This window comes from Chelonia mydas, chromosome 6 (assembly GCF_015237465.2).
Source record: "Chelonia mydas isolate rCheMyd1 chromosome 6, rCheMyd1.pri.v2, whole genome shotgun sequence".
NCBI classification, from domain to species: domain Eukaryota; kingdom Metazoa; phylum Chordata; order Testudines; family Cheloniidae; genus Chelonia; species Chelonia mydas.
In genome coordinates, this window is record NC_051246.2 from 16,839,037 (window position 1) to 16,857,839 (window position 18,803).

At 54.7% G+C, this 18,803-nt stretch overlaps 1 protein-coding gene across 16 annotated transcripts in view; it reads left to right on the plus strand.

Annotated features, from left to right (window-relative positions):
* The window catches only part of LOC102948296 (MLX-interacting protein), a 43,471-nt gene that overhangs the window by 15,108 nt on the left and 9,560 nt on the right, over positions 1 to 18,803 (plus strand). For 5 of the 16 annotated variants that reach the window (XR_006291540.1, XM_043548667.1, XM_043548671.1 and 2 more), the window contains exons 2-12: positions 1,931 to 2,037; positions 2,479 to 2,561; positions 3,980 to 4,093; positions 4,849 to 4,890; positions 6,252 to 6,414; positions 6,880 to 6,975; positions 7,965 to 8,102; positions 8,829 to 8,866; positions 9,236 to 9,698; positions 10,230 to 10,273; positions 10,563 to 10,650. Coding sequence is in view for 15 of the 16 variants with exons in the window: in XM_043548667.1 (XP_043404602.1) it covers positions 1,931 to 2,037; positions 2,479 to 2,561; positions 3,980 to 4,093; positions 4,849 to 4,890; positions 6,252 to 6,414; positions 6,880 to 6,975; positions 7,965 to 8,102; positions 8,829 to 8,866; positions 9,236 to 9,698; positions 10,230 to 10,273; positions 10,563 to 10,650 (1,376 nt within the window). In the remaining variant the exon portion in view is untranslated. The remainder of the gene's footprint in view (positions 1 to 1,930; positions 2,038 to 2,478; positions 2,562 to 3,979; positions 4,094 to 4,848; positions 4,891 to 6,251; positions 6,415 to 6,879; positions 6,976 to 7,964; positions 8,103 to 8,828; positions 8,867 to 9,235; positions 9,699 to 10,229; positions 10,274 to 10,562; positions 10,651 to 18,803) is intronic. The other 11 variants (XM_037899365.2, XM_043548673.1, XM_043548674.1 and 8 more) reach the window with 9 other exon arrangements.

Consider the following 18,803-nt stretch of genomic DNA (forward strand, 5'->3'; position numbering starts at 1 on the left):
TGGTGATGGGCCTTATCCCAAGAGTGCCCCTTCTCCTGCATATGCTGCCATAGCCACATAGATCTGCATTATGGTGATTCTTGGGTAGATGGAACTGGACATGCTCTCCATCCCATAGAAGTCCCGGACCTCTGGATGGCACCACACGGATCCATGGGGTGGTGTATGGGGTGAGCCGGGGTGTCTGATGGGGGATACTGACCTGTTCTGTACGGGATGTATGGAAGTACAGGGCATAGCTTGCTATAAGGGATTGGGGGATGTGAGCTTGCCACGAGCTGTGATCGCAAAGGTGCATATTTGAGGGTATGCTGGTATTTAACCTAGGTGTGTGTGTGTGACATATGGTCAATATGTTCCTGGAGCAGTGGAGGGCATACAAGTCATAGAGTTTAAGGCCAGAAGGGACCATTAGATCATGTGAAGTAATGCATTAAGGGAGGGCTATCTGAAGCAGTGTAGATAATCCAAAATTGGGATGCATCCACACAAACCTTACAGCTCATTCTGGAATAGAGTTATGTCACTTCCAAAGCAGGGCTCTCCAGGGTCACTCCAGGAAACTTGTGGCAGTGAAATGTGGGCACTGAGGAAGGCTGAAGAGCAGCAGAAGGATGTTTTTGATTCTTGTTGTCTTCGTCAGCTGCTCCATATCAAGTGGCAGGGCAAGATTAGCAATAGGGAGATTCGTAGTTGAACTGTCACCATCAGCGCAGGTTCAGGCTCAGTGGCTTTCTTAATACAGACATATTACTAGGATGGAAGACCAACAAATTATTAAGTGTGTTTACCAAGGAATGTCACTACATGGCCAGCAGTCACAAGGACACCAAAAGGTTTGGTGGTGCAGGAAGACTTCTGATGATGGACACAGACTGAACATACAGCTAGACTGTCTTATGGACCTAGGTAGAGACTGAGCTAGGTGGCATGTAATTTGCCTTTGTGGCTTACCCTTATGATGTGGATGATGATAACTTCCAGCACAGGATAAGACATCAGATAATGATGAAAAAAGAACTTGTGTGTTTGGATGCAAGGCAGTCTGTGCCAAAAAAACTAGATCCATCAAAGAAACATCCCCACGTGGAGAAGCCCTGAGAGTCTTTGCATTTCTTAATGCTCTTCATCTCCTGGGGCATGTCTTCACTGCACAGTTAGCTCTGGGTGATTGGCACCCAGGTTGGCTTAGCCCAGGTGTCACGTCCTCACTGCTTCTGCACTTGCCTGTGTATGTCAGATTGAGTATCCGCTGGTTCTTTGTGCTGAGACACTCAGATTCTTTCCAAGTCAGATGTGTCAATTGCAGCAGAATTTGTCTGTCCTTGTGTGGAATTGTGGGAAGGCATTGGAGGACTATCAGCACTCAAATTATTTAGCCTGCATCCTCACTGCAAAGCGGGTGGGTTCCAGCCCAAATTATACCAGAGCCTGGGTTCTAACCTATTCCCATAGTTGGATCAGCTAGCCTGGGCTTGAAGCATCGCCAAACGCAGGTCAGAGGTTTTCCTGTGTGTGGATGGGGAGAAATTGGGCTCTGTATGGGATCCATGGGGTGGTATACGGGATGAGCCGGGGTGTCTGGTGGGGGATACTGACCTGTTCTTTACAGGATCCATGGGTGGTGTATGGGGTGAGCGGGGGTGTCCGGTGTGAAATACGGACGTGCTCTGTACGGGATCCATGGGGTGGTGTATGGGGTGAGCGGGGGTATCTCGTGGAGGATACTGACCTGCTCTGTAGGGGATCCATGGGGTGCCTGGTTGGTGGGATACTGACCTGCTCTGTACAGGATTCCTGACCCTTCTCCATCTCTGTTCTCTTCTGTCATTGGCTTGCTTCTCCTGTTAGGCTCTGCCCTTCCCTACCCCCATCCCCCTCTCTCTGGACCTGCATCATTAAAGGATTTTATTCCTTTTGTTTTTCATAGTGGGAAAATCGTGTCCCCCAAATGGAAAACGTTCAAAGGTCTGAAGCTGCTGCCACGTGACAAAATTCGGCTCAATAATGCCATCTGGAGGGCATGGTACCTGCAGTGTGAGTGGGGGCTGGGGCTGCCCAGGGGCACACGGGGCTCTGGAGTCTCCCCAGAGTGGGCACAGTGCAGGCAGTGGTAGGGTGAGCTGACCAAGCAGAGCAGCCCATCATACCAGAGGGGCTGCTCAGTCTCCAGGGCTCTGAGCTGCGTGGGCGAGGCAACGCCACTTTCAGGGCAGCAAGAACCTGCTTCACTAGACAGAGCACCACATAAGGAGCTTTCAGCCACTGCCCCACCCTAGAGGGGAAAGGTCCCATGTCCCATTCCCTCGCCCCACCCCCAAGACAGCCAGTCTCCCTGCCCTGGGGCCAGATCAGAGTCGGTGGGCCCCTCGAGGGGAAAGGCCCCATGTCCTATTGCATAATCCCCGTGGGAGTGCTCCCTGGTCTGTGGCAGAGGAGGCTATAGCAAAGGCAACTGTTGTTTCTTGCCCCCTGCAGATGTGGAGAGGAGGAAGAACCCTGTGTGCAATTTTGTGACGCCGCTGGAGTGCAGTGACGGGGACGACCACCGCAAACCGGAAGTGAGTGAATGGGGATGAGGGGCAGGGCCGGTGCAACCACTAGGCAAACTAGGCTGTTGCCTAGGGCGCCAAGTGGTTGGGGGCAGCAGTGGAGCGGAGGTAAGCTGAGGCAAGGGGGCGCGGGGAGGGCCGCCTGCAGCAAGTAACGGGGGCGGCGCACAGGGGAACCGCTCCCCGCCCCAGCTCACCTCTGCTCCGCCTCCTCCCCTGAGCACCACCCCGCTCTGCTTCTCTCCCTCCCAGGCTTGCGCGCCAAACAGCTGATTGGCGCCCCAAGCCTGGGAGGCAGGAGAAGCGGCCACATGCTCGGGGAGGAGGCTGAGCAGAGATGAGCTGGGGTGGGGAGCTGCTGCACAAGGCTCCCTGGGCCGAGGGGAGGGAGGGAGGGAGCTGCCACAGGGAGGGCTGCCCGGGTCGAGGGGAGGGAGGGGGCGGAGGGGATCTGCCGCAGGGGGGGTGCCTGAGGGCGGGGGGGGGGAGCTAGCGCAGGGGCGGTGGGCGGCACAAGGTGGAAGTTTTGCCTAGGGCGTGAAACCTCCTTGCACCGGCCCTGATGAGGGGCACTGCAAGGGGCTCCTCTCCTGCAAGAGACTTTATTGCACCAGTGACGCAGATTACTTCATAGGTCCTCCCTGCCCCCTACCCCGTGAGGGGTGCCCCTCACTTACCCTGCCCCTCCCCTCTGAGAGGACTCTGACCAATAGTCCTAGGGTCACCTCTCCGCTCCACTCTCCCCAGATTGGGTCCTCATAAGGGCTCTCTGACATTTTTCCATCCAAACTACCTTTGGCAGAAGATGGATTTTCCACTAAACAGAATTTTCCAAAAAAATTCTCTGCTTTGCAGGGAAATTCTGATTTTTTCATTGAAAAATGGAATGCCCAAAAATTAAAATGTGATTTGGCAGTGCTGCCGTGGTGCCTTGTAGGAATTGTCCCTCAGTCTCCTCCATTGGCTGGACTCCCCAGCTGGATTACATCTTTCATTATGTACCATGGGCCAGGGACTTCCATGATGCACAGACTCCTGTCTCCAAGAGGTCAGGTTGTGATGCATCATGGGAGTTGTGATTCGGTTTCCTCATGTCCCTAGTCTCCATTCTGGACTGTGCTCCCCAGCGGGACTACATCTCCAATGATGCACTGTGGTCAGGGATGCCCACAATGCACTGCTTCCTTTGCCAAGAGGGAAGATTGTGGTGTTCATGGTAAATGTAGTCCAACCAGGAAGGCCAGTTTATAAGGGAGAATGGAAGCATGGGGCAATCAAACTACAGCTCTCATGAGGCATGGCCATAGCATTTATTAATTGAAATATTTAATTTTATATCTGAGATTTTTTGGTTTTTGAATTTCTGCTGAAAAATCTGAATTTTCTGTGGAAACTCCCTCCCACCCCCATTTTCCGATTGGCCCTAGCCCCACCCTGCCCTTGCCTTGCAGGCCGTGATAATGGAAGGGAAGTACTGGAAGCGCCAGATTGGAGTGGTCATTCGGGAGTATCACAAGTGGCGGACATACTTCTGCACACGGGTAAGACCCCACCAGCACCACCCCTGCATCTCTGGTGTCCTCCCACTGCTCTGAACAGTGCCCTGGTCTGCTAGCAGGCCCAGAGGCCGCTGTCCTGTATGCCAAAGCATATACAGCCCAGGCAGCAGTAGATGCTGTGGCCCCCAGACCTGCTCAGTCTTCAGCCTCTCTGCTGCCACTGCCATCGAGGGAAAAGTTGGCAGCAGTGGGGGCTGGGTTCTGTGGCGTGCCCATCAGGAGTAAAACTGAGCCCCCCTCCCTCTTGGGTGTAAAATGCTTTGAGATCTCTATGCCAAGTAAGGGGAAGAGGGCACTGAGCAGTCTCCAGGTAGAGAGAAACTGCCATTACTGCCCTGCAATCTAGGGGTGACTCAATGCCCAACTCTGGGCTTCCCTGGAATCCGTACTCCATCCATCCATCAGTCCCTTTCCCCATCCCTCCATTACTGGACAGCTGGCTGTCATCTCTGCCAGCAGCCACCCCTGCCTGCCCACAGCCCTCTGTAGATCTCCCCAACTGCTATAATACTAAGTTTGTGGGACCCCCCGGCTCCTGCACGATTCCCCACTTCCCTCTCAGATCACCCAAATTTACCTCCGTGATTGAGAAAGCAAAGGCTGGCTCAGTGAAATCCCAGCCTGCTGGGGATGGGGAGTGAATGGGCAAACAGCCCCATGCCAGAGGACACGATGCCTTGGACTGGTGGGCAAGGACCATGTGTTGGTTTTAAAGCTCCTGTTTGTTTAATGTTTAGGTCCAGAAGAAGAAAGATAAACCTGAGTCTTTATCCACCCAGGTACAGATTCCTTGCTCTGTCCCTACAGCTTGCAGCACCTCCTGCTGGGAGAGGCTGGCACTGGAGTAGCCCGGAGTTCCCCCCATTCCCAGCACTCCTGCCCCGCTCCCTACAGCACCTCCTGCTGGGAGAAGCTGGGACTGAGGTACCTGGGAGCTCTCCCCCACAGCCCGAGCTCCTGACCCTGTCTTGGTACATGGCATCGGCTGCAGAGCTAGGTGGGGGACCTCCTGGGCCATGGCCTAGCCACGAGTGGCACTGCAACCTGGTGCATCAAACTCAGATTTGAAGGTGGTGGATGGACGGGTTCATAGGCCAGGGAGGTCAGGCTGGTGGAGGGGGGGTCGGGGGAAGCACATGAGAAGGGAAGAGGAGTGGCAGGGGGACCAAATCTATGCTGCTGCCCCCATCCACTTTAAATGGCACTCCAAAGCCCCAGCGTAAGATGCATCTGCACGTGTATTCCCCCTCTGTGGTCCTGCAAGGGCACCCACTCTCAGCTGCACGCTTCTCAGATGCCACCTCTCTTGGGTGGAGACACACATCTCCCTCGCCCTGCCTAGGACATTTCCAGGCTGTGCAGTCCCCTGACTGTGCTGTGATATCCCCCAGCAAAGCAGACTGTCTAAACAGGCCAGCATCTGTGCTGGGCAATCTCATTAGAGACGAATAACAATGACATTGCTAGCAGTTACAAGTGATCACGTGGCTTTTCTGAGTAGGCACTTTTATTCTTAAGGTAAAAGCATTACAGAGAAAACATGAAAACAATAACACAAGTTACACACTGGTAATAAGCTTACCAGAGATCACCCCAACTCCAGCAAGGGCTCTGGCCGATGATCAGTCCTCCAGACCTCACCCAGGGATATTTCTGTGGTCACCAGTTCATAGCAGCTGTCAATCAGAACTAGCTCCCCCAGGAGTTAGGGAGTCCCTCCTTTATCCCCTTTGAAGTGACCATGAATGGGTATCAGCCAGGCAATGGGTTTCTCCCCAAGGCGCCACTTCAAAATGGTAACTCCACTAACTTGCATCCCCCCCCACCCAAGTATTTCCTAGGAAACCCACTTAACTAAAAGATCAGTCTAGTCTAGCCCATCATTTTAGAGAGTCCTTTGAGCACGTGCCACTTCCCAGGGTTTGCATTAGTCCTGTCTCCCCCTTAAAGGAGTTACATCCTCCCACAGTAATCCGGACACAGCTTTAATAATACAACAACCTTCCAAGACACTTCACCTTAACTCAGCAAGGTTTGTTCAGGGTGCTGGCGATTATTGTCCCATCTGTCACAGGATCTGAGTCACCAGTTATCAGTCTGTGTCTCTCTCCTCCCCTTCCCCCCGCCCCCCCCCGGGCAGGGAGTGGCTCATGCTGCCCCGGGCGAGGGGCTTAGCAGTGAGGCCAAGGGCAGCTGCCCCATGGAGCTCGACCTGGACACCCTGGACAGCCTCATCTCTGACCTGGCCGACACCATCTTCTACAGCCGCAACCCGTATGTGGGGCCCAACCCCCGCAGCCTTGGTGAGCACTGATCAATGTCCCTAACACAGGGGATTCCCCTCTCCATGCCCCATAGGCATTCCCCTCTCCAGGTCTCAGCCCCCTTTCCCCATCTCTCCATAGAAATTCTTGTCTCTGGATCTCTTCCCCTTCCCAGAGGGATTCCCCTCTCTGGATCTCTGCCCTGCCCCCATGCTTCATAGGTGCTTCCTTCTCTCATTTGCATCCCCTGGCCCCCAAGTGCTAAAAGGGGGTGGTCCTGAGCTCTGACCCCCCTCACCCCCGTATCCCCCAGGCATTCCTGTCTCCGGATATCTGCCGCTCTCTCTATCTAGGGGTGTGAATGGGCCCCCGTAGAGTCCTCGTTCGCTGCCTGGCAGTCTGGTGCCTGAGGGGAGCGAGGTGGGTTGGGCAGGGCTCTGCTTTGGGCGGGATGGGTGCAGCTGGTGCTGTGTCTGACCCGCATCACCATACCGTGTTCCCCAGCTCACCAAGGCAACGCAGACATGATTCAGCCCACCCTAACCCAGCTGCATCCTAACTTTGGAGAGGATTTCATGGACACCCTGGACCCCATTCATGGTAACTTGCACTGGCCACTGTGCACGGATCCCCTCTGGGGTGAGGTTGGCTATCCTGGCACACGGCGACGGGGCGGGGGGCGTTCCAAACACCATGCTGCCTGGTGATAGAGGGAATCAGCACGGTGTCCCCTCCTGGCGCCCTGGGTCAGACCAGGGGCGTCCCCTCCCGGCCGCCTTTGGTCAGGCCAGGGGCGTCCCCTCCCCTGCCGCCCTGGGTCAGGCCGGGGGCGTCCCCTCCCCACCATGCTGGAGCACACTGTTAATCTGTTGCTGGGAGGAATTGGAAATCCCCACGGGCAGGTTGTGCAGCTGAGTGCTGTTCATGGCCTGGCCTGTGACCCACCCTCTGCTAGCTCAGCTGGCTGCAGAGACGGCCCTTCGTCCCAGGCCCAGACTTCTGCCACCTCACACGCTGCAGGCCAGGTGGAGATACCATTGTGGAGAGAGCCACCCAGTATCTCACCTGAAACCTGCCCCTCATGGGGCAGGGCGTTGTACTCTCTACAGACTGGCCTCTGCAGAGGAAGCTTAAAACTATTCATTGCCCTGAAAGAGATGCCCCCTGCTCTCTGTGCCCTAGGGCAGCTATCCCAGCATGGGGCCTTTCTCCTCTAGTGGGTGCTGAGTCTGAGCCAGCCCCAGGACAGGGCATAGGCTGGCTCAGAGGGATGGGAAATGGGACACACAGGCCCTTTCCTCTCTAGGAGATTCCAGCTCCAATCCAGCGCCAGCGCGGGGGACTGGCAGGCTTCGGGGGTGGGGAATGGGGTTTGGCCCACAGGCCTGGCATTGTCTGATGGGCTCATCAAAGGGAAGTGGCAGGGAGATTGTGAAGTGACTGTGGACAGAGAGCTGCCCCCGCAGCATGGGACACACCAGTGGAACTTCCTGCTGCAGGGCCTTGGCAGGACACCGGAGCTGTATGCCAAGGAGCCTTATCTCAGTCTTTCTCTGTCTCTCTCCCTGCACCTCGCTTGGACCCAACAGACACCCCGGCCAGCTCTCCCTTGCGGGCCGCCAGCCCCAGCCTCCAGCGGCTCAGCTGTGCCTCCTCTGTCGCATCTAGTGCCTCTGACTCCCTGAAACTTCTCCTGTCTGTCGCTCATGTAGCCGCTGCCAAGAAAGGTTCAGAGCGGGCGCCCCACGTCTGTTCTTCCTGCTTCTGGTCCTGGGGCTGGGCCCAGATGCTGCCCAGGCTAGCTGGATGGCCACGCCCCAACTGCGAACGTCCCTGATGCCAAGGGGCAGCCAGCCGAGACTTTGGGTCCCTGCATGGACCCAGTGAAGTATCTCAGGTCAAATTGAAGCTGTGCATTCTGGGATATGTAGTGTCTCCAGGCCACCTCCCCATATTCAAGATGAGGTAATTGGGCCAGTGAGCCACCATTTCATCAAGGGGTTTGCCCATACGCTCAGAACTACCATGCACACACTACACCAACCCACAGCTGTCACCCTAGTCACCACTGCTACGGCCCCAGCCACTGCGCAGCAGGGAATCCTGTGTACCCTGCAGCCACACGGCTCTGCCGACACCCCTCAATCCCAACCTGCAGCCCCCTGCTAGCCTAGCCCTGAGCTTCCGCCTACCCCCAACTCTGCCGATGCCCTTCAGTCCTGACCCACAGCTCCCGCAATCCCAGCTCTGGGGTCCCCCAAGTCTGAGCTTTGTAGCTGCCATTTGTACCAAGTGTTGTGATGTAATTATAATCATTCCTATTATGGTTATTCTGCTCTGATTTATCCAGGGTCCTTTGCATTTTCTCTCTCTGTCTTCCCCCTGCCCTCATCTCTCCACCCCCTTTCTTCTTTGTCACAAACAGTTCATGCTTTTTCTCTTTCCCTTCACAGATTTCTTTGCTGCCTGTCGCCCCCAGCCTGTGGCCCAGGTGAGTAGCAAGTAGCAGCTGCCCTCTGACTGCTCAGCAATGCCCCCACCCTCTGTCTGCAGAGATCAGCTGGCACCACATTGCAGCCTATGCTTTGCCTTCACTGCAAGGTCTATGACCTCCTCCCTGGTGTCACAGCACCCCTCCTCTGGGGAGGGCAGGGCTGGGTAGTGCAGACCCCTCCCTGATGTCACAGCCCGCCCTGCTGGGAGGGCAGGGCTGGGAAGAGCTGGCCCCTCCACCTGGCCTGCTGTCACAGGCCCCCTGCTAGAAGTTCAGGGCTGGGTGGTACAGGCCCCTCCTCCTGGCCTAGTGTTGCAAGCCCCCTGCTGAGGAAGGCAAGGCTGATTTTCTCTCTCTTTCCCCCAGGCCTCCACGCTGCTGCCAGCTGCTGCCCCACTGGTCTCTCTGTCCAGCACTTGTGACGCGGACGTGACCACCTGCACTAAGGAGCTGCCTCTCCACAGGAGCTCCCTCACCTCCCTTTCCTTCCCCCTGGATCTGGAGCCCCTCACACCCCTGAACGGGCACCAGACCTTCCTGCCGCTCTTCCCCACCTCCCCGCTGCGGGTCAGCCCGCCCCCGCCCAGCCTTCCCACGCAGCACCCCCAGCCCACCCTCGTCTTCTCCGTCATCACCCACACGGCTGCCGAAAAGCCCCCTTCACCCACCCGACACCCTCCTTCGCCCGGGGGCACCTTTGCCATGCCTGCGTCTGGACCCCTGCCCAACGGGGCAAGGTCCTGGCAACTGCAGCACATTGCTCCAGCGCCCACTGCCACCCACCCCCCAGCAGTCCCCAGTGCCTTCCTTACCCGCCTGCTCGTAGCAGGTATGTGCTTGTGTGGGCAGCGCAGCCTGCCTGCCTGGCACTTGGGGAGGGGCTGTTGTGGTGGGATGAAGGGGAGTGGGTGTGGGGAGAGTGGGCACAGGGGCATTGCTTTTAGGGGCAGGCAGGTGGGGATGGGTGCGTGGGGCAGGGGAACTGGGCATGCCTGGGGGTGTTGCTGTCACAGGTCAGTGTGGGGGGAAATTGCTTGTGGGGGGCTGGGCACAAAGGGTTGCTGTTGGGGTGGGGGACCAGGCACTGAGGGGGGGGAGTTTGCAGGGGGCTGAACATAAGGGGTATTGCTGGTGTGGGGGTACAGGGGAGGGCTGTTGGGTGGGGGAGGAACAATGGAATTGCTGGTGGGAGGAGTGGGTGGGGGTGTCCACAGTACAGGGGAGCCTCTCCCCCCTCCCCCCTCAGATGGCCATCGCAAGACCCAGGGCTGGAGAGACACTGCCCTGGGTGGCTACCTAGGAGCTGTGGTCTCTGTGGATGAGCCTCACTCCTCCTCTACCCACTTTCTTTTCCCCCCAGGCCCATCGCCACAGCCCCTCACTCCAGCCAGGGACTCTTCCCAGGTAAGAGCACCTCCTGCTGGAGAGGGTGGGGCTGGGCAGTGCAGGTTCCTCCCCCTCTCTGGTGTCACAGCACCCCCTGCTGGGGAGGGCTGGGCTGGGCATCTATAAGCTCCTCCCCCTCCCTGATGTCACAGCACCTCCTGATGATGAGTCATACAATTTAAATCTACACAGGAATCACTCCGCTAACGCTTCTGGGTTTAGTGGTGCCCCACTCTCCCCCAGTGCTTGTGGCTGGGGCAGATTTCTGTCCTCCCTTGCTGACTCCCTCCTCGTCTCTCCCCTCTAGGTCTGTGCCCCCCTGGAGCTCCCTGCAGGTGTTCTGCTGATGGAGAATCCCATCCACCCTCGCTCTGTCACTGCCTCCTCCAGCACTGGTAAGATGGGGGGTGCTGCTGTCAGGCCCCTCATCACATGGGCTCTTGCTGTGGGTGCTTGGCTCTCGGGGCTGACGGGACAGGGGTGATGGGGTTGGGGAAGAGCATCAGGCTGGGGTGGGTACGAAGAGGGAAGGGCAGGGTGGTGGTTGGCTCGTAAGTATCTAGGGAGTGGGAACCTGGTGGGTTCATAGGTGGCTGAAGAGAGGGCGTGTTGAGGGGATGGCATGATGGGGGGCTGGCTGGGGGGACTGGGGGGATGACAAGGTCAGGAGCTGGCTGGGGGGACCTGGAGGGATGGCTGGGGGGGACCTGGCTGGAGGATCTGGGGGGCTGGCTGGGGGGACTTGGGGTGATGGCAAGGTGGGGGCTAGCTGGAGACTCTGAGGGGACAGGAAGGTTGGCGGGCTGGCTGGGGGGACCTGAAGGGCTGGCAAGATGGAGGCTGGCTGGGGGATCGGGGGGAATGGCAAAGTGGGGGGCTGGCTGTGGGATCTGGAGTGATGGCAAGGAGGGGGCTGACTGTGAGATCTGGGGTGATGGCAAGGTGTGGGGCTGGCTGTGGGATCTGGGGGGTTGGCAAGGTTGGGGGCTGGACGGGGGATCTGGGGTGATGACAAGGTGTGAGCTGGCTGGGGGATCTGGGGGGCTGGCTTGGGGGGGGCTGGCTGGGACACCTGTTTGTGTGTGGAGGGGGTTGGCTCCGGGGAATGGGGTGACTAGGGGGTGGCTCACCCTGCATTGCCTGCTGGTGTGGGGCCCGGGCTGTCCAAATATGGGGATGCCAGCTCAGTGGCACCAGTGGGTGATCACACCCAAGAAAGGCAGGTCTGTGGGTCAGACGCTGGTTTGGCCCCAGGCTGGCACTGCCTGGGGCTGATCTGGAATGTGCCATGCTGGGGACGAGGTGGGGAGCCTGCAGTTTTAGGCTCCTCCCCATGGCGAGGGTGGTGCTGGGGAGGGTTCACGGCATCACTGATCTGGGGGTGGATCCTGGGAGTGTGGGGCCTAGAGCCTTCTCTCCTCCACATGAACAGACCTAGAAGGGGACTGGGAGCTGAACCCACTTGGGCAGTGTCTGACAGGTTCCCTCAATAGCACATGTGCCCAGAAGTGCTGGGGTGGGATGGCTCACCCACTGTGCCTTACTGGGCTCTGGGGAGCAGCATCAGGATCTTGCCCACATGAGCGACCTGAATCATAGAATATCAGGGTTGGAAGGGACCTCAGGAGGTCATCTAGTCCAATCCCCTGCTCAAGGCAGGACCAATCCCCAAATAAATCATCCCCACCAGGTCTTTGTCAAGCCTGACCTTAAAAACCTCTAAGGGTATGTCTACACTATGAAATTAGGTCGAATTTATAGAAGTCGGTTTTTTAGAAATCGTTTTTATATAGTTGATTGTGTGTGTGCCCACACAAAATGCTCTAAGTGCATTAAATGCATTAACTTGGCAGAGTGCTTCCACAGTACCGAGGCTAGTGTCGACTTCCGGAGCGTTGCACTGTGGGTAGCTATCCCACAGTTCCCGCAGTCTCCGCCACCCATTGGAATTCTGGGTTGAGATCCCAATGCCTAATGGGGCAAAAACATTGTCGCTGGTGGTTCTGGGTACATGTCATCAGGCCCTCCCTCCCTCCCTCCATGAAAGCAATGGCAGACAATCGTTTCGTTCCTTTTTTCCTGTGCAGACTCCATACCACGGCAAGCATGGAGCCTGCTCAACTCGCTGTCACCATACGTCTCCTGGGTGCTGGCAGACACGGTACTGCATTGCTACACAGCAGCAGCCCATTGCCTTGTGGCAGCAGACGGTGCAATAGGCCTGATGACCATCCTCCTCATGTCCGAGGTGCTCCTGGCCACCTCGGTAAGGTCGGTCAGGAGCGCCTGGGCAGATATGGGCGCAGGGACTAAAATAGGAGTGACTCGACCAGGTCATTCTCTTTAGTCCTGCCAGCAGTCCTATTGCACCGTCTTCTGCCAAGCAGGCAGGAGATGAGGATGGCTAGAAGTCCTATTGCACCATCTTCTGCTGAGCAGCCAGGAGATGGGGATGGCTAGCAGTCCTACTGCACCGTCTGCTGCCAGCCAAAGATGTAAAAGATAGATGGAGTGGATCAAAACAAGAAATACACCAGATTTGTTTTGTATTCATTTGTTCCCCCCTCCCTCCCTCCGTGAAATCAACGGCCAACAATCATTTCGGTGAGGTCTGTCAGGGGCACCTTGAAAAGTTGAATGGGGATTCAGTCCTGCCTGAAATAGCAGGGGGAAGGATAGCTCAGTGGGTTGAGCATTGGCCTGCTAACCCCAGGGTTTTGAGTTCAATCCTTGAGGGGGCCATTCTGTGTGACAGTTGTTTTTGTTTCTCCTTGATGTAGAGCCACCCCCTTTGTTGATTTTAATTCCCTGTAAGCCAACCCTGTAAGCCATGTCGTCAGTCACCCCTCCATCAGTCAGAGCAATGGCAGACAATCGTTCCGTGCCTTTTTTCTGTGCAGACGCCATACCATGGAGCCCGCTCAGATCACTTTTGCAATTAGGAGCACATTAAACACCACGCGCATTATCCAGCAGTATATGCAGCATCAGAACCTGGCAAAGCAAAACCGGACAAGTAGGCGACGTCAGCACAGTGACGAGAGTGATGAGGACATGGACACAGACTTCTCTCAAAGCACGGGCCCTGGCAATGTGGGCATCATGGTGCTAATGGGGCAGGTTCATGCGGTGGAACGCCGATTCTGGGCCCGGGAAACAAGCACAGACTGGTGGGACCGCATAGTGTTGCAGGTCTGGGACGATTCCCAGTGGCTGCGAAACTTTCGCATGCGTAAGGGCACTTTCATGGAACTTTGTGACTTGCTTTCCCCTGCCCTGAGGCGCAAGAATACCAAGATGAGAGCAGCCCTCACAGTTGAGAAGTGAGTGGCAATAGCCCTGACGAAGCTTGCAATGCCAGATAGCTACCGGTCAGTCGGGAATCAATGTGGAGTGGGCAAATCTACTGTGGGAGCTGCTGTGATGCAAGTAGCCCACGCAATCAAAGATCTGCTGATATCAAGGGTAGTGACCCTGGGAAATGTGCAGGTCATACTAGATGGCTTTGCTGCAATGGGATTCCCTAACTGTGGTGGGGCCATAGACGGAACTCATATCCCTATCTTGGCACTGGAGCACCAAGCTGGCGAGTACATAAACCGCAAGGAGTACTTTTCAGTAGTGCTGCAAGCACTGGTGGATCACAAGGGATGTATCACCAACATCAACGTGGGATGGCTGGGAAAGATACATGACGCTCGCATCTTCAGGAACTCTGGTCTGTTTCAAAAGCTGCAGGAAGGGACTTTCTTCCCAGACTAGAAAATAACTGTTGGGGATGTTGAAATGCCTGTAGTTCTCCTTGGGGACCCAGCCTACCCCTTAATGCCATGGCTCATGAAGCCATACACAGGCAGCCTGGACAGAAGTCAGGAGCTGTTCAACTTCAGGCTGAGCAAATGCAGAATGGTGGTAGAATGTGCATTTGGACGTTTAAAAGTGCGCTGGCGCAGTTTACTGACTCGGTTAGACCTCAGCGAAACCAATATTCTCACTGTTATTAATGCTTGCTGTGCGCTGCACAATATCTGTGAGAGTAAGCGGGAGACGTTTATGGCGGTGTGGGAGGTTGAGGCAAATCGCCTGGCCGCTGGTTACGCGCAGCCAGACCCCAGGGCGGTTAGAAGAGCACAGGAGGGTGCGGTGCGCATCAGAGAAGCTTTGAAAACCAGTTTCATGACTGGCCAGGCTACAGTGTGAAAGTTCTGTTTGTCTCTCCTTGATGAACCGCCCCCACCCCCCCGCCCGGCCCCTTGGTTCACTCTGCTTCCCTGTAAGCTAATCACCCTCCCCTCCTCCCTTCGATCACAGCTTGCAGAGGCAATAAAGTCATTGTTGCTTCACATTCATGCATTCTTTATTAATTCATCACACAAATAGGGGGATAACTGCCATGGTAGCCCGGGAGGGGTGGTGGAGGGGGGAAGGACAAGGCCACACAGCACTTTAAAAGTTTAAAACTTATTGAATGCCAGCCTTCTGTTGCTTGGGAAATCCTCTGGGGTGGAGTGGCTGGGTGGCTGGAGGCCCTCCCACCATGTTCTTGGGCATCTGGGTGAGGAGGCTGTGGAACTTGGGGAGGAGGGTGGTTGGTTACACAGGGGCTGTAGTGGCAGTCTGAGCTCCTGCTGCCTTTCCTGCAGCTCAACCATACGCTGGAGCATATTTGTTTGATCCTCCAGCAGCCTCAGCATTGAATCCTGCCTCCTCTCATCACGCTGCCGCCACCTATCAGCTTCAGCCCTCTCTTCAGCCCACCACTTACCCTCTTCAGCCCGTCACCTCTCCTCCTGGTCATTTTGTGCTTTCCTGCACTCTGACATTGTCTGCCTCCACGCATTCGTCTGTGCTCTGTCAGTGTGGGAGGACAGCATGAGCTCAGAGAACATTTCATCGCAAGTGCGTTTTTTTCACCCTCTAATCTTTGCTAGCCTCTGGGAAGGAGAAGATCCTGTGATCCTTGAAACACATGCAGCTGGTGGAGAAAAAAAAAGGGACAGTAGTATTTAAAAAGACACATTTTATAGAACAATGGGTACACTCTTTCATGGTAAACCTTGCTGTTAATATTACATACATAGCACATGTGCTTTCGTTACAAGGTCGCATTTTGCCTCCCCCGACCATGTGGCTAACCCCTCCCCCCTCCCCTATCCCCGTGACTAACAGGGGGGAACAATTCTGTTCAGCTACAGGCAAACAGCCCAGCAGGAACGGACACCTCTGAATATCCCCTTAAGAAAAGCACCCTATTTCAACCAGGTGACCATGAATGATATCACTCTCCTGAGGATAACAGAGAGATAAAGAACGGATGTTGTTTGAAAGCCAGCGAACATACGCTGCAATGCTTTGTTCTGCAGTGATTCTCGACTACGTGCTACTGGCCTGGTGTGGTAAAGTGTCCTACCATGGTGGACAGAATAAGGCTGCCCTTCCCAGAAACCTTTTGCAAAGGCTTTGGGAGTACATCCAGGAGAGCTTTATGGAGATGTCCCTGGAGGATTTCCGCTCCATCCCCAGACACGTGAACAGACTTTTCCAGTAGTTGTACTGGCCGCGAATGCCAGGGCAAATTAATCATTAAACAAGCTTGCTTTTAAACCATGTATACTATTTAAAAAGGTACACTCACCAGAGGTCCCTTCTCTGCCTGGCGGGTCCGGAAGGCAGCCTTGGGTGGGTTCGGGGGGTACTGGCTCCAGGTCCAGGGTGAGAAACAGTTCCTGGCTGTCGGGAAAACTGGTTTCTCCGCTTGCTTGCTGTGAGCTATCTACAACCTCATCATCATCATCTTCCTCATCCCCAAAACCTGCTTCCATGTTGCCTCCCTCTCCATTGAAGGAATCAACACGGTTGGGGTAGTGGTGGCTGAACCCCCTAAAATGGCATGCAGCTCATCATAGAAGCGGCATGTTTGGGGCTCTGACCCAGAGCGGCCGTTTTCCTCTCTGGTTTTCTGGTGGGCTTGCCTCAGCTCCTTAAGTTTCACGCGGCACTGCTTCGGGTCCCTGTTATGGCCTCTGTGCTTCATGCCCTGGGAGATTTTGGCAAATGTTTTGGCATTTCGAAAACTGGAACGGAGTTCTGATAGCACAGATTCCTCTCCCCATACAGCAATCAGATCCCGTACCTCCCGTTCGGTCCATGCTGGAGCTCTTTTGTGATTCTGGGACTCCATCATGGTCACCTCTGCAGATGAGCTCTGCGTGATCACCTCTGCTAATGAGCTCTGCACTCACCTGCAGCTTGCCACGCTGGCCAAACAGGAAATGAAATTCAAAAGTTCGCGGGCCTTTTCCTGTCTACCTGGCCAGTGCATCTGAGTTGAGAGTGCTGTCCAGAGCAGTCACAATGGCGCACTCTGGGATAGCTCCTGGAGGCCAATACCATCTAATTGCATCCACAGTACCCCAAATTCGACCCGGCAAGGCCGATTTCAGTGCTAATCCCCTTGTCAGGGGTGGAGTAAAGAAATAGATTTTAAGAGTCCTTTAAGTTGAAAAAAGGGCTTCATCGTGTAGATGGGCGCAGGGTTAAATTGATTTAACGCTGCTAAATTCGACCTCAGCTCCAAGTGTAGACCACGGCTAAGGAAGGAGATTCCACCACCTCCCTAGGTAACCCATTCCAGTGCTTCACCACCGTTCTAATGAAAATGTTTTTCCTAATATCCAACCTAAACCTCCCCCACTGCAACTTGAGACCATTACTCCTTGTTCTGTCATCTGGTGCCACTGAGAACAGTTTAGATCCATCCTCATTGGAACCCCCTTTCAGGTAGTTGAAAGCAGCTATCAAATCCCCCCTCATTCTCTTCTACAGACTAAATAATCCCAGTTCCCTCAGCCTCTCCACATAAATCATGTGCTCCAGCCCCCTAGTAATTTTTGTTGCCCTCTGCTCTCTTTCCAATTTTTCCACATCCTTCTTTTAGTGTGGGGCCCAAAACTGGACACAGTAGTCCAGATGAGGCCTCACCAGTGTCGAACAGAGGGGAACGATCACGTCCCTCGATCTGCTGGCAATGCCCCTACTTATACATCCCAAAATGCCATTGGCCTTCTTGGCAACAAGGGCACACTGTTGACTCATATCCAGCTTCTCGTCCACTGTAACCCCTAGGTCCTTTTCTGCAGAACTGCTGCCGAGCCATTCGGTCCCTAGTCTGTAGTGGTGCATTGGATTCTTCCGTCCTAAGTGCAGGACTCTGCACTTGTCCTTGTTGAACCTCATCAGATTTCTTTGGCCCAATCCTCCAATTTGTTTAGGTCCCTCTGTATCCTATCCCTACCCTTCAGCGTATCTACCTCTCCTCCCAGTTTAGTGTCATCTGCAAACTTGCTGAGGGTGCAATCCACACCATCCTCCAGATCATTTATGAAGATATTGAACACAACCGGCCCCAAGACCGACCCTTGGGGCACTCCACTTGATACCGGCTGCCAACTAGACATGGAGCCATTGATCACTACCCGTTGAGCCCGATAATCTAGCCAGCTTTCTATCCACCTTATAGTCCATTCATCCAGCCCATACTTCTTTAACTTGCTAGCAAGAATACTGTGGGAGACCGTGTCAAATGCTTTGCTAAAGTCAAGGAACAACACGTCCACTGCTTTCCCTTCATCCACAGAGCCAGTTATCTCATCATAGAAGGCAATTAGATTAGTCAAGCATGACTTGCCCTTGGTGAATCCATGCTGACTGTTCCTGATCACTTTCCTCTCCTCTAAGTGCTTCAGAATTGATTCCTTGAGGACCTGCTCCATGATTTTTCCAGGGACTGAGGTGAGGCTGACTGGCCTGTAGTTCCCAGGATCCTCCTTCTTCCCTTTTTTAAAGATGGGCACTACATTAGCCTTTTTCCAGTCGTCCGGGACTTCCCCTGATCGCCATGAGTTTTCAAAGATAATGGCCAATGGCTCTGCAATCACATCCGCCAACTCCTTTAGCACTCTCGGATGCAGCACATCCGGCCCCATGGACTTGTGCACGTCCAGCTTTTCTAAATAGTCCCGAACAACTTCTTTCTCCACAGAGGGCTGGTCCCCTCCTCCCCATGCTGTGCTGCCCAGTGCAGCAGTCTGGGAGCTGACCTTGTTTGTGAAGACAGAGGCAAAAAAAGCATTGAGTACATTAGCTTTTTCCACATCCTCTGTCACTAGGTTGCCTCCCTCATTCAGTAAGGGGCCCACATTTTCCTTGATTTTCTTCTTGTTGCTAACATACCTGAAGAAACCCTTCTTGTTACTCTTAACATCTCTTGCTAGCTGCAACTCCAGGTGTTATTTGGCCTTCCTGATTATACTCCTGCATCCCCGAGCAATACTTTTATACTGGTCATTTGTCCAATCTTCCACTTCTTGTAAGCTTCTTTTTTATATTTAAGATCAGCAAGGATTTCACTGTTAAGCCAAGCTGGTTGCCTGCCATATTTACTATTCTTTCTACACATCGAGATGGTTTGTCCCTGCAACCTCAATAAGGATTCTTTAAAATACAGCCAGCTCTCCTGGACTCCTTTCCCCCTCATGTTATTCTCCCA